Source organism: Mustela putorius, unplaced genomic scaffold (assembly GCF_011764305.1).
Source record: "Mustela putorius furo isolate JIRA1106 unplaced genomic scaffold, ASM1176430v1.1 tig00000785_pilon_pilon_pilon, whole genome shotgun sequence".
In the NCBI taxonomy this organism is placed as follows: Eukaryota; Metazoa; Chordata; class Mammalia; order Carnivora; family Mustelidae; genus Mustela; species Mustela putorius.
The window spans coordinates 10,564,977-10,580,448 of NW_025421480.1; the positions used below are offsets into that span (position 1 = coordinate 10,564,977).

At 36.9% G+C, this 15,472-nt stretch overlaps 1 protein-coding gene across 4 annotated transcripts in view; it reads right to left on the minus strand.

Annotated features, from left to right (window-relative positions):
- LPGAT1 (lysophosphatidylglycerol acyltransferase 1) overlaps nt 1–15,472 on the minus strand; it is an 83,569-nt gene that overhangs the window by 24,401 nt on the left and 43,696 nt on the right. For all 4 annotated transcript variants that reach the window (XM_045084693.1, XM_045084692.1, XM_045084694.1 and 1 more), the window contains exons 5-6: nt 13,271–13,544; nt 8,821–8,947 (exon numbers count right to left, since the gene is read on the minus strand). In XM_045084693.1, coding sequence (XP_044940628.1) covers nt 8,821–8,947; nt 13,271–13,544 — 401 coding nt within the window. The remainder of the gene's footprint in view (nt 1–8,820; nt 8,948–13,270; nt 13,545–15,472) is intronic.

The following is a 15,472-nucleotide window of genomic DNA, read 5'->3' on the forward strand; positions in this document are numbered from 1 at the left end:
AAAACTATTTCTGAAATTATAGTCTAAAATGTATAAAAACTTGTGACTTTTAAATTTTGTTTATTGTGAATTTTAAAATTTTGTTGTTTTAGGAAGTAAGAAAAAAACAAAAAGGAAAACCAAAATGACATAATAATCATAAATACATTAGGTTTATGCATAAAATTACTAAAATATTATATTGGGTTTTTTTAAAGTTTTTATTTATTTATTTGATGGAGAGAGAGATCACAAGTAGTCAGAAAGGCAGGCAGAGAGAGAAAAGAGGGAAGCAGGCTCCCCACTGAGCAGAGAGCCTGATGCAGGGCTCGATCCTGGGACCCTGAGACCATGACCTGAGCCAAAGGCAGAGGCTTAACCCACAGAGCCACCCAGGAACCCCTTAAAATATTATATTGTTTTTAAGTGTTGGTAATTTTTCTCAAAAATAAGTTTGCCCTCATCCCTCTGACAATCACTCTTCCCATTCAGATGTCGTTTTAATAATACTCATCAGAAGTATTATGTTAATACTAACATCAGAAGTAACAGGTTAAAAATATCTACTATAAAGGAATCTAAAACATAGGGTGGAGGAAGCTATATGTAAGAACTAATATATTCAGCATGGTGTCATTAAAAGTCAAAAATAAAACCTGACAAGTCTATGGCTAATGAGGAAATGGGTCATTAAATGTATACACTAAGTAGGAATTAGAAAGTCACTAAAAATGTAAAGACTTTGTAATGATATATATATATTTTTAAAGATTTTATTTATTTATTTGACAGAGAGAGATCACAAGTAGACGGAGAGGCAGGCAGAGAGAGAGAGGGAAGCAGGCTCCCTGCTGAGCAGAGAGCCCGATGCGGGACTCGATCCCAGGACCCTGAGATCATCATGACCTGAGCCAAAGGCAGCGGCTTAACCCACTGAGCCACCCAGGCGCCCCTGTAATAATTTTTAAAATACTTATAAAATTTGTAATCTTAACACCTAGTACATAAATAGTATGGGGACAATGTTCATTAAAATGCTATATGGGAAGGGCGCCTGGGTGGCTCAGTTGGTTAAGCATCTGCCTTTGGCTCAGGTCATGATCCCAGGGTCCTGGGATTCAGGCCCTTGGGCTCCCTGCTCAGTGGGGAGCTTGCTTCTCCTCTCCCTCTGCTGGTCCCCCTCCTTGTGCTCTCTCGCTTTTTCTGTCAAATAAATAAAATCTTTTTTAAAAAAAGTTATATGGGAAAAGTAGAATACAAATGAACTTTTATACATACTGTAGCTACATTAAAAACATATATAAGAACAAATATTAAAAGGAAATATTAAGGAATTTAAAGTGAGCATGCTCTATGAAATATTTTCCATGGTCGCATACTTCTATTTTTGAAAATAAACTTAGTACTTTACAAAGTATGTAACAGAGGAGATCTAATAATGTTAAAGTAATGTAACCTTTTAACCCCTCAAATCTAAAATATTATCACTTCAACATGTCATCAAGAATTATTGAGATATTTTACAGTCCTTTTTCCTACTAGTTGTTGAATCCAGTGTGTGTTTTACATTTACAAAACATCTGGAAGCAGACTAGACACATCTCAGGAGCTCAATGGCTACATGGCCAGAGGCTGCTCTCACTGGAAAGTGCATGTTTAGACTGCATAAACTCTAGCCTTCACACATTCGTTAAGTACTGAATTTCTGCTATATGCCAGCATTGCTTTGGGAGTTGTCAACAAGACAAAGTATCTTCTCCCAAGGAGGTTATGTTCTAGAGGGGGACGACAGACATCAGTGAGTGAACCAGTAAGATTTCTAACAGTGACTGAATACCTAGATAAAGACGCTAGCTTCGCCTTAATGTTATGTTTTACAGGAATGTATCTTACTATCAGGTTACAGGATTATCACTCATTTCATAAATATGAAACCCGAGGACTAAATAATGATACAACAGGGTGCCTGGGTGGCTCAGTGGGTTAAGTCTCTGCCTTCGGCTCAGGTCGTGATCTCGGGGTCCTGGGATCGAGACCCGCATCGGGCTCTCTGCTTGGCAGGGAGCCAGCTTCCTCCTCCTCTCTCTCTGTCTGCCTCTCTCTGCCTACTTGTGATCTCTGTCAAATAAATAAAATCTTTTAAAAAATAATAATAAATAAATGAATAATGATATAACATTTCAAATGTATCACATTTGCAAAAGTTAAAGGTGATGACTTTGACATATTGGAAGAGATGATCTCTTATATACTGCTAATGAGATTGTAATCTGATGTAACCACTGGGAGAACCAGGAAAGGTGAAAATGCACGCACCCTAAGATCTAGCACTTTCACACTGGGCACACACATTCCCTACTTTAACGCTCACTTTACTAGCATATGCTTAGTGAAAGAGGTATAAAAATATTCACTGTGACACTGTTTATTATAAAAGCAAAAATACTGCGAAAACAGGTATCCAACAATAGGAGAAAGGATTGATGATGTGTGACAATCATCAGAACAGTTAAATAGTGATAGTAGTTCAAATGAATGAAAGGGAAACATAAAGATAAAAAAACTAGAAAATAATGCAGAGAGGAAAAATACATGTTGTAAAATGATAAATCACCTATGATTACCTACATTAAAAAAAACACATATAGAATATTATATATTATAAGTGTATCTGTGTAATAAAAATATTAGGACAGGAAGGCTACACACCAAGTTATGATACTTCAATGGTTGGGAAAGAAGGGGATGGAATTGGGAGGGGACATAATGGCAACTTAACTTCACAAGAAATGTTTTCTTTCATTAATAAAAAATCCTAAAGCAAATATTTTAAAATGTCAACATTTGTCCATTCTTGCTAGTGAGCACTTTTTTTTTTTTTTAAGATTTTATTTTTAAGTTATCTCTACACCCAATGTGGGGCGGGAACTCACGACCCTAAAAATCAAGAGTCGCATGTTCTACTGACTGAGCCAGCCAGGCACCTCTAGTGAGCCTATTTTCTTTAAAATTATTAGTTAAAAAAATCCTTTGCTGAATGAGTTCCCTCCCTCCAAAACTGAAAGTAAGTTCTTGCTCAAAGTCCCTAGTGGAATGCCTTCTCCAAAATCACCAAAATTCCAATCAAATAAGACATGAAAGCAACACGTCTGCCTTTTGTAATCTATCTATGCTACTACCTACACTCAAGGTTAGATCGTTCTTTAAGATTTTATTTTATTTTTTTTATTTTTAATATTTTATTTATTTATTTGACAGACAGAGATCACAAGTAGGCAGAGAGGCAGGCAGAGAGAGAAGGAGAAGCAGGTTCCCTGATAAGCAGAGAGCCCCATGTGGGGCTCGATCCCCGAACCCTGAGATCATGACCTGAGCTGAAGGCAGAGGCTTACCCCACTGAGCCACCCAGGTGCCCCATTTAAGATTTTAAAAATAAAAATATAAGCTACTTCTGCCCAAGAAGACCATTTTTTTCGAACTCACTGTCCTACTCTGGAGTAAAGCAGACATTTATATTAAGGGCACTGATTACTTTTGCTTTTATCCTCATAAACATTCCATCCCTGTAGTTAAAATCTAATCATGTTTAATTTTCCTATTAAGTCCTTAACAGCAGCACGTCATGCCCATTACTTCTTTAATAGGAAGAAGCTATCTTCCAGTGTGACAGTAATAATATAAAAGGGAAAGTGGGAGGAAAGAGTTGTCCCCTCAAATGTTTCTTATAATTAAGGCTTAGTTCCTCTTTACAAACAAGCATTGCTTTTGAAAAAAATCAATAGTGTGGTTGTATGCCTACTAATAAAACATATTCCCCTAGTTAAACAATACATAATATCGGGAAATAAGGAATAAGAAAGGCCATCTTTTAAACTAATTAAGTGGCCCAAGATTAATCTGCAGGGAATGGTAAATTACTAACATTGGATTTATCAATAATCCATACACACTTTATATATCTTCCTAATGGTATTTTGTATTAGTAAGGTGCTTTGTGGTTTTTAAAAACATTTTATCAACGTATCATCTGATGCTCAAACAATGCATTCACTGAAGCAGGCGCAACCTCTAGCCAGGAAGATCCTCAGATGGGCTGCCTATGCGGCTCCATATGCGCTGGGTTTAATTAGCAAAATGGTCTAGGTACTGAATCACCACTTACTCCAAGTTTTCTAAGGAATAAGCTCCAAACACCTGCCTCAAAAGTTTGACTTTTGACAGATAACAATGCTATCTATCTGTAAGGTACAATCTAGTATACACCACATCACAAATGTTTACTTTCTCCTTTATGTGGTATTTTAGAAAAGTACTTTACAGCATATGGTAACATATATATTTGCAGTTTTAGGGTTTGTCTCTTCCAGAAATCCTATACAACATATAACATCCTAAAATGAACATACAAACCCAAGAAGTAAGAAGTGAATGGACAATTTCCCAATGCTATTGGGGGAAAAAAAAGAGTTTGTTTTAGAACACTTCAAGTAAGCTTTTGGATTCTTGTGCTTTTTTCCTAAGCATCAGTATAGAAACTTAAAATCTGGATGAATATTCTGCTATACCTTCTGGTAATCTAGTCTTTTCTTACTTAAATAAAGACAAAATGTTTTCTAAGCATTTAGTTTTACTAACATATCATAAGTGGATTCACTCTACAGGGAAAAAAATTTTTTTTATTTATTTAAGTAATCTGCACCCAATGTGGGGCTTTAACTCATCACCCAAGATAAAAAATCACATGTATCTCAGATGCCAGTCAGGGCACCAGCCAGGTGCCCCCCAAAATGCCTTTTTTTGCTCAGAAATCTCCATACACCTGTCACAGTATGTTCCGATGAGGTACAGAACAGGGAGTGGAGATTACCTGACAGCCTTGACAATAATTTCCAAGAAGAGAAATGTATTAAAGAAATAAAAAATGGCCCAACTACAGATTAATGTTAAGTAATGTTGAATGATCACAACTGTATTGTTTTCCAAGTACATTCTGATGGTCAAGAATGTAACGGTGTTCTGAGAGTACCCGAGCCACCCAGAGGCACAGATGTGTCCCACGGGAAAGGACAGTTACTGCCCTCCGTGAAATTTACCTAAAATATGGTAGAAGTACTTCACATATACAGAAACATATTACAGATTTAGTACTTATGAATTGCTAAATTTTTCCTTAACCTGTTTCTATTTCCAATGTGCAGCTTCCCTTAGAATTATGTTTCATTTAATTATTACCACCACCAAATTTGCTTTGGTTTGATCTAAAATGGTCATTCAAGTGGTACTCGTGTTCCAGGATTTATATATATTTGGTATTTTCATAACCTTCTACTAACTGCATTATTTCTTTTAAAATACATATAGTGCTCTAAGTGGGATCTGATAAATGCTGAGCAGAAGAGTAATTAATTTTTGACTTTCACATGTACACTCCTCTAGCTTATGCTGAAAAAAACTAGCAACAGTACCAACTTGCCCAGCTACACCATAATCACCAGATAATCATTTCAATTAAATTTTCTAAGACTGAGAGAGCGCTTTATTAAAAAAAAAGTCAGCTGGGGCTAAGAAGAAACAAATACTTTCTGCATAATATGAAACAAAATTGCATCATATGGCTTAATAGAAAGGTTCTGGGTAAATTATGCTTAATTGCAGGAAAAAAATTAATTAATAATCATTAAAATCTGCCTATGGATGAAGATAAGGCAACATTAAGCAAAACTACTATTTTTCAGTGAACTTGACAGTCTCCTGAGCACTTTTCCTTTCTCTCTGGGCACCCATTCCCCACTTGAACCAGTCAGTGCTGTTCAGTTTTTCTTACCAGCCTCCCCACATTGAAAGAAAAAGAGGGGCGCCTCCTGGGTGGCTCAGTGAATTAAAGCCTCTGCCTTTGGCTCAGGTCATGATCCCAGGGTTCTGGGATCATGCCCTATGTCGGGCTCTCTGCTCAGCGGGGAGGCCTGCTTCCTCTCTCTCTCTGCCTGCCTCTCTGCCTACTTGTGATCTCTGCCTGTCAAATAAATAAAAATAAAAATAAAATAAATAAAAATAAAAGAGAAAGAGATTTGACCTCATTTATATTATTCATATTCATGTATATATGATTTCCAATGTTGCATTTTAAATCTCTTATTCTAATCGGAAACATCTCATCCTTGTTTAAAGTTTTAAAAATATAACCAAACAACTGGAGAGTTTGAACAAAAAAACCAATCTCTCTGAGAATGGGAAATAAAAAAAAAAATGGGTGAGGAGTACCATGTTTGTTTAAATTTATTTTAATTTCAATGGTGCTATTCCTACCAGGAAAAATCTAAGATAAGCAATAAACAGTTTATTTTGGAATTGAAAACTGGAGGTAGGGGGAAGCACCCCCCAAAGCCCAACTAAACCAAACAACAATCCTTTCTTTCCTATCTTCCAGGGTGTCCAGATGGCCTAGAACAGTACAGGAGGGGACGGAGTCAAAGTGTGGGTAGTAGAGATTTATCCCTGCGAGCTGCCACGGTCACGGCCCACATCCCTTCTCACAAACTTCTTGCAAACCCTCAAAACGATCCTGATACCAAGACCCCTCTTTCTCTCCAGCCCCTTTCATTTCCCCTCCCTTTTCCATCTGAACACAAGTCCTTTCCTTTTCCAAACAAACTCTTCTTATTAAATTTCCGTGAAGAAGAGTTTATCTCTTTACCTGTCCCAAGTCTCCTAGGAAGTGTGTGTGTATGTGAGTATGTATATATAAATAAATAAGTGGGCATAATGTGTACTATCATTAAAATTTTAGGATGTGATTCTACATCATGATTTAATCTTTGCTAATCTAATATTTTAGAATTTTCTTCATTATTTCTATGTCTAATAATAAAGTTTCTATAATCAAACATATTTCTCAAATGCTTCAATTTGATCAGTAGAAGTATTTTTCTGTATCAAACTAACCATTCCACATCTTTTATCTACTATTTGGTTTTGATCTCTAAATCAGGAGTCCTTATTCTTTTTTTAAATCCTTAATCTATTTTGAGACTAGATCAAAAGCTGTGAAACTTCTCTACAGAGAACTGCAGACGTATACAAAATTTTGCAGAGACTGGGTTAAAAAATTCTCTGAGTTCAGATGGCAGTTGCACTCATGGTGAGCATAACAGAAGCTGAATCACTGTGCTGTACACCTGAAGCTAATGGGACACTGTGTGTCCACTATACTCAAATTAAAACAAAATTTAAATTAAAGTAACACCTAATTTTGAAGGCAAAAAAATATTCTTAGGTCCATCCAGGTTAAGAACCCCTGCTTCAAGTGAATTTAAAGACCTTGAACTTACTCCTGTTAAAATAATTTTGTGAAAAGTGGACATTTCTTCAATTTCTTAGATCCCTTATGATTCCATGCATTTTTTTCATCTATAAACTAAAATTGTTTTCTTTTTATTGGTTAAATAAGAAAGCAGGGTCAACTATAATAAAATGCCTATCTTGTTAATGTTCCTTTTGGGTGTGCTGTGCTAGGTAAAGTTATGTATACCCCATGCAAATACAATCTACATGTGTCTTAAACATATATCCCAGAGTTGTATGTTTTGGGCCTGGGCCCCAGAATTGAGTTTCATTTATAGATTGCAATTTAAAACTTTACTGAAGGCTAGATAATTTTCATGGATATGAAAATGAAACTCTTCGTGGAAAAATTCTTGCAGGGCCTAGCATACTGCTTTTTCCACAGGAAGTGCTACGTAAGTAAAATGGACAACATACATGGAATGGAGTCCGGGCGGTCACCAAGAATTACTTTCTTACCTTACATATGACCTTCACAATCTGGCAATGTAAGTCACACAGCGGAATCAACTGTAATTTGATAGTTATCTCTTTCATATCAAAACCCCAAATTTTAACATTTAAGTCTTAAAACTTTAGTTTCAGATTTTTCCAACTCTGTACTTCTATTTGTAAAATTATGATCGTTTACACATATGAAAACATGCACCTATTTACTTTTAATGAGTACGTAATTTGAGTAGTTTTCCTCTTGAGTTGGGCTTTTGTGGCAATTGTGATCCTGTAAGGGACCAACTGCTCACTTTGTTTTGTTTTTTTAAGTTAACATAAAATGTAATATTTGTTTCAAGGTACAGGTCTGGGATTCCTCAGTCTTCCACAACACCCACTTTGTAACTAGTTGCCAAGGGTTGAGATCTTTGACCAGGAAATTAAGATAAATGCCTCATAGAGCGACCAAGTCTATTCAGGCTTCATCAGTATGGCACTTTGTTATAAACATCTTTTTAAAAAGCAACCTACATTAAAAAAGTCTCAAGAAGCTGGTACAGAATATTCAGTAAATATGTTTGCTGTTGTTTATGCAAATGCCATATTAAAATGTTAAATATTAAAACATTAAAATTTTAAAGTGTAAGCATAACTAAATTCTCAATTTAATCATTTAGAAAATCTTAGGAAACTGCATGATTTAAATACAAATTCCATTTCTATTAATAAAAATCTACTTAGCCCAAATGAGTATATATGTATGTATATATTATATATATGTGTAAAATACATATACATATATGCCTGATGTTTGCCTTTAGTACTTCTGTTCAGAGTGTCAAGCAATCAAGTAATGACAGTGCCTCCAGAATGCCGTTTTTATTTAGAGACTTTTATCACTCAGTGAAAATAACTACTTCAAATGATATTTTCATATTAAGAAGTCAGCATAAGAATGGTTTTGAGCCAACTATTTTCACGATTGATTAAAAATTCAATATTAAACCACTGTCCTGAGGTAGTACTTTATGTTGGGTATATACTGAGTTACTAACACAGAATTCTTACCTGTAATGTACATGTGTGATGGTTGGTTTCCTGTACCCGAGGATCCAGGTCTGAATATCTATAGGTTCAGCTTTGGGATAAGCTATAGTTGTATCTATTATCCATTGGAGGCCTTTCGATTTGCTACCTGAGGACACAGCAAAAAACAAGTTAAAATTGGATCAATTTTTTTTTTTAAAGATTTTATTTCTTTATTTCATAGGCAGAGATCACAAGGAGGCAGAGAGGCCAGCAGAGAGAGAGGAAGGGAAGCAGGCTCCCTGCTCAGCAGAGAGCCCGATGCTGGGCTTGATCCCAGGACCCTGGGATTATGACCTGAGCTGAAGGCAGAGGCTTAACACACTGAGCCACCCAGGCACCCCAAAATTGGATCAATTTTTATACCATTTATAAAATATAGTATAAACAAAGCATACTGATGTATCTTCTGCTTTATGAAAACAGGATGAACTCTGGTGTTACTGTTTCATTGATACATTTAGGATGGTATCAAGTATTTCCTTATATGAAATGGCTGAATCTCAAACAAATAAGCAAATAACAAAGCACTATTATTTATTGGACATGCACCATTCAAGCATTCAATACAACAGTGCACTGTCAAGGTCTAAGTTATATTTTATCGCTCATAAAACCTAGCCTATGAAAAAGTCAGAAGCTAAAGTATCACATTACAAAAGTAAAAAAAAAAAAAAACAACAAAAACAGTTCTCAAAATAAATCCATTCGCCAAATACAATACAATATAATATAAACACCAAGATTTGTGATACCTGGAAGACATTAATAAATGCTGGAATAAGGCCCCAAATTAAGCATTTTATTGACATAGGATTGTCAGTTGCTATTCTTATTTAACACAGACAAACAAAAAAACCCCTCCCACTTTAGCAAGAGTTCTATGCAAATAAAGCAGTAAAACCATCCACTCTTTGGTAGGTAAGGCAGGTAACTGCAATTATCAAGAGGCTGTGGGGAAGTTCTGTTTACTTTGGTTATTGGCCTCCTGCTTCTATTCCCAGCATGGAGTACAAAGTTGAACAAGAATTGAGAGGGAATCCTCACAGAGAATGCTGAGAGCCCGACTTGGGTGATAGTCTGTCCTTTGTCTGAAGTATTTAAGAGATCTCTAAAAAAATAAAACCTGTTCTAAAATGTAAGTCTAAATGTGCATTAAGAATCAATGATATTTTACTTTACTTCACTAAAAAGTGACCTTAAGCTTTAAAAAACTTTAGAAATATTCTAAAGGGGAAAGATACCACAGAAATAGGTTTAAAAAAATGTTTAAATAACCTACTGCTAAAGGAACAAAGTAAAGTAAATGTGTAAAGAAACACATTTAACGGTACGCCTGGGTGGCTCAGTTGGTTAAGCGGCTGCCTTCGGCTCAGGTCATGATCCCAGCGTCCTGGGATCTTGTCCCACATCGGGCTCCTTGCTTGGCAGGGAGCCTGCTTCTCCCTCTGCCTCTGCCTGCCACTCTGTCTGCCTGTGCTCACTCTCGCTTCTCTCTCTATGACAAATAAATAAATAAAATATTTTTTTTAAAAAAAAGAAACATTTAACAAGCTATCAGTGATATACATATGCTGAAACGTTTAGGAGTAAAGTATACTGATGTCTGCAACTTATTTGATTACACTAAAAAACAAACAAGATGGACTAATGGATTGATAGAAGGGCAGAAAAAGACAGAATAAAGCAAATATAGTAAAATTTTAATTATAGAATCTAGTTGGTCAGCTAGTGGATATTAACTATAAAATTCTTTCAATTTTTTACATATGCTTGAAAATTTTTATAATAAAATTATTGGGAAAAATCACCAGAGTTAAGTTGAGTATCTATTAAATCATATAATAAACAAAAAAATACTATCCCTTTTAATCAGACACAACTTTGATACATATATGGATCCTATACATATGTGTGTGTGTGTGTGTGCGTGTGTATATTTATTTATTTTTTTTTAAAGTAGGTTACCCTCCCAGCGTGGAGCCCAATGTGGGGCCCAGCGTGGGCCCCAAACTCATGACCCTGAAATCAAGACCAGAGCCAAGATCAAGTCAAATGCTCAACCTACTGAGCCCCCTGGGCGCCCCAGTATATGGGTCATATATTAAAAGAGACAAGGCACGTTCTGTACTTATATGGAACAGAACACTAAATAGTAAATATCAACACTAGAGAAAATAAAATACAAAATACCAAAACACCGAGAAGAAAATGATAAAAGACAAGTGAAACTACTATTGGGATATATAACTTTCTAGAACTTCTTATAATTTTTCCTAAGCAGCTACAGTAAAAATTCTAACCAAGTTAAGATAAACAAGAAGCTACTCTGCTTTCATTATAAAAAGAAATTATTTCTCTCTAAGAGAAAAAACACGTCTTCATGATTGTGTGATCAATATGACAATAGCCCCTACCCTTGAGATCTAGAACACCACAGGGTATTACTGACTGGGCAGAACTATTTAAAAAGCAGCAGTCTTTATTAGTGCAACTAATCCTATTTGGAAGACCTTTGCCTTCAAGCTTTGGCTTGGCTGACATTGCCACCATGTCTGTCTGAAGCTATTCTGAACTTTCCTTTTCTATTAAAAGACTCTTTCAATTTGTCTTTTTAATAGATGATGAAAGATTAAGAGAGCTGACTGCCAAGCAGCTGCTTAAAAAAAAAAAAAAATGAAAGGAAAACTCAGTGGAGTCTTAGGACAGGCATTCTCTCTCTGTCTGGTCCTAACCATCATTAAAAACATGTATTTCTGAGGGCCAATCCTTTTCATTTTTACTTTAGCTAAAGAATATATATATATTTTTTTAATAGCAAATACTACTAAAGGAAACAGGCTTAGTGAGTTTCTTTCAGTTTTTCAATTTATCATTTATTACCCAATTTTATAGTCTCTCTGATAAACTTGTTCAAAACAGTCTTTGTGCTGTTGGTGCAAATTCTGCAAACCTTCCCAGTTCACCAGGCTATCTCCAAAACAGTTGCATCTTTGACTATGGTTTGCTTTTTCTCGCCATAAAAGTAATACATACTCATTGTTAAAAAAAACAGAAGTATTCAGAAATGGGGGGAGATCATCCATAATGTTACAACTCAGAGAAGCAACCACTGCTGACATTTGGGATCTTTCCTTTCACTCATTTCCCACTGCTTATTGCTGACATATTTGGACTCACAATGGTTTCACAAGAGTTGTGTGTTCCAGGGGCGCCTGGGTGGCTCAGTGGGTTAAAGCCTCTGCCTTTGGCTCAGGTCTTGATCCCAGAGTTCTGGGATCAAGCCCCCGGTCGGGCTGGGATCAAGCTCAGCGGGGAGCCTGCTTCCTCCTCTTTCTCTCTCTGCCTGCCTCTCTGTCTACTTGTGATCTCTCTGTCAAATAAATAAATAAAATCTTAAAAAAAAAAAAAAAGAAAGAAAAAGAGTTGTGTGTTCCTTCCACTCCATTAACATGATAGAGAATAAGCACTCTCCAAGCCATAAAAACTCTCTACAAACATCATTTGTAATGGCTGTATTGTAGTGTGTTGGATGGATATTTGATAACATGCCCGCCTGTTCTTCCTTCTGGCTATTCCAAATTTTTGCTGTTAAAAATAATGCTGTGGGGGCACATGGGTGGCTCAGTGGGTTAAGCCTCTGCCTCGGCTCAGGTCATGATCTCAGGGTCCTGGGATCGAGCCCCACATTGGGCTCTCTGCTTGGCAGCGAGCCTGCTTCCTCCTCTCTCTCTGCCTGCCTCTCTGCCTACTTGTGATCTCTGTCTGTCAAATAAATAAATAAAATCTTACAAAAAAAATGCGGGGCGCCTGGGTGGCTCAGTGGGTTAAACCTCCTCCTTTGGCTCAGGTCATGATCTCAGGGTCCTGGGATGGAGCCCCGCATTGGGCTCTCTGCTCAGCGGGGAGTCTGCTTCCCCCCACCCCCTGTCTGCCTCTCTATCTGTGATCTGTCAAATAAATAAATAAAATCTTTAAAAAAAAAACTTTCTAAATTCGATAAATGAAAAAAAAATACATTATTACAATTTGCATTTGCAAATCTATGATTAGCTTTTCAAATTAGGGATTTCTATTCCTGTACCATTAACCTAGCAATTCCACTTCTAGGAATCTATACTCCCAACTACACTTTCACAAATATAGGAAGATATTTACAGCTTACTGCAGCAGTGGGAATGGCCAGCAGTAAGGGTGGGTGGGGGTAAAGAAAGACACCTTTGTCTTTGTGCATTTTGCATTACTTCAATAAATTATTGTAAGCATGAACTAACTTCTGTAAATAGAAACACTAAAAAATTAAATTTGCACCTTCTCCCTGGGTATTATTTGTTTGACAAAAATTACAATTATAAAAAGAACAATTATGTTATCTCCTGGAACTCCAGATAATTCCTGAATTCCAACAAAAGAGTGCTAAAAGCCATCATACCTAATTCTTTAGCATCTCCTCCTGCTGGACTTCCATTTTCCTGTCGTGCTACAAGCGCACTCAAGATAATGTTTGTTGCCCCAATCCTTGGCAGAGTGACATGTGTAAGAAATGGCAAGTTATTTTTTTTGGCAAACGCTTGACTTGTTTCTCGCCTCTTCCTGAGGAAGCCCCCTTCTGGAAACAAAACAATCCATTTTCGGTCTCTGCTCCTGTAATTCTTTTCTAGGTGCTTTTTGAGAAGCAGCAGCTGCTGGTCACGATGAGATTTTCCCTAAGAAGGCAGACACACATACAATAAGTATAGGCACATTTGAAATTAAAATGCCACAAAATTAAATAGAAATAACAGCTTTTAAAGTAAAATCCCATTCACAGATCAGAAGAACGATTTCCCCCCACTCACTTCCCCCTTTGACTGCAGCGGTAAAAAGAAGTGATTAGCGCTTACAGACAAGAGCAAGACAATTGCTCTAATTACCTCTGAGAGTTCACTCATTCATCAGCTCAGTGACTGTTTACTGAGAGCGTGTAACTTGGCAGGCACCGTCCTACACTGGAGACAGAGAAGTAAGAGACCCTCGTGGAGGTTACTCGAGTAGAAAAGATAGAAAACTAAAAAGTGAAAATTTGGATGGTGATGTGTTAGGAAGAACACGAGTAAGAGGATAGAGAAGGTCAGTGAGGTCAGAGAGAACAGCCCCAAGGAGGTGAACTGGGAGCAATGAGCTGGTAATGCGAAGGAACCAGTCAAGTGGAGAAGAGAGGCAGAGTTCTCCAAGGGACAAGAACAAAAAGAAGAAAGGCCCGGAGATGGGAACAAGCGCTACGTATTCAAAGAGCAGTACCAAGGCCAGTGTGGCTGATTTGTGATGAGTGAGGGAGACAGTGGTAGAAGAGGAAATTGCAGAGAGACGTGGGGGACAGAGAGGAAGGGCCTTGACCTTGGTAAGTAGTCTGGGATGAGAAGTCAATGGGTGGTTCTGAACAAGGGAGGGTCATGATCTTATTTACATTTAAAAAAATCTGATGGCTCCAGTGACAGAAAGACTCCAGCAGATAAGCCGGCAGACTATTGCAGCAGTCCAGGCAAGGGGGTGTGATGAGATCTGACTATGGTGTATTGATGAGAAGTGGATACATTCAGGAAAGTCTGAAAGTAGAGCAAACAGGGCATTCTAATGGACAGGACCTTAGTGTGAAGGAGAGAGAAGAAAGAAGATGACTTGGAGACTGAAACAGGAATCCAGAAAAATTTGTAGGAAAGCCCCAAACCCACAAATATTACAAAGGTTCTTCCTTTCAGTAGAGTTGATTCATTAATAATTTTCCAGCCAACACAAATATAGAAGGCCCCGAAATAATCTGTATGCATTTAGTCTTTAAATTACTCCAGTGCAAAGCAAGTAAGACATTTATTTTACTGAATTGAACTGATCATGATTAAGCTTTATTTATTAAGTTCCCAAGACTGCATGTAAAACATTTTTATATTCTTGGAAATATCTAGTAGTAAAGTCCAAGAGACTTTCTTTAAAAATGGTAGTTTCTCTCTCTCCCCCAACAATGTTACAGATTTTTATTACTATCTTATTGGGCTCGGAAGGGGAGGAAGGGTTGCTCTTTAGAAACAAACTTGCAATATTTCTGGTAATTTTGAAATACAGTCTTTAAGTATGTAAAACTTTACATTGCAATAAAAAGGAAAATGTTTTGGAGTACATTATTTTCTACGCTTAGGAGTACTTTATTTTCTACGCTTATCTCCTCAAAGTACACCGATCACTTAGTACAACTTAGTGATGCCTCAGGGTCATCAAAGAGGGTCAACTGTTAAAACTGTGATAATTTCCTCATACTCTCCTGATGAAAAGGGCTCTGCTTTTCCTTAGAAGGCTAAGCTTCAATGGCTGCTTCTACTTATTCCCCTCCTGTGATGCTCTAATGTATTATGCTAATTTCTTTGTTATGTTGTTCTAATCACTGTTCGTTCATTTTTGTCTCAAACTTGTAGCCAATCCCCATTCCCACTTCCTCCTGAGGTCCCCATGCAATGTCTTCCTGCTCAGAAGAATCAAGAGTGTTTCCTAGAAACTAGATCATGGGCACAGCATGTGGAAAAGAAAATGTTCTGTACGTAAGTATCTGGAGTAAAGTATATATGTTTTGTGACACCTACAGTCATCTCAGAAGTTTCTCTAC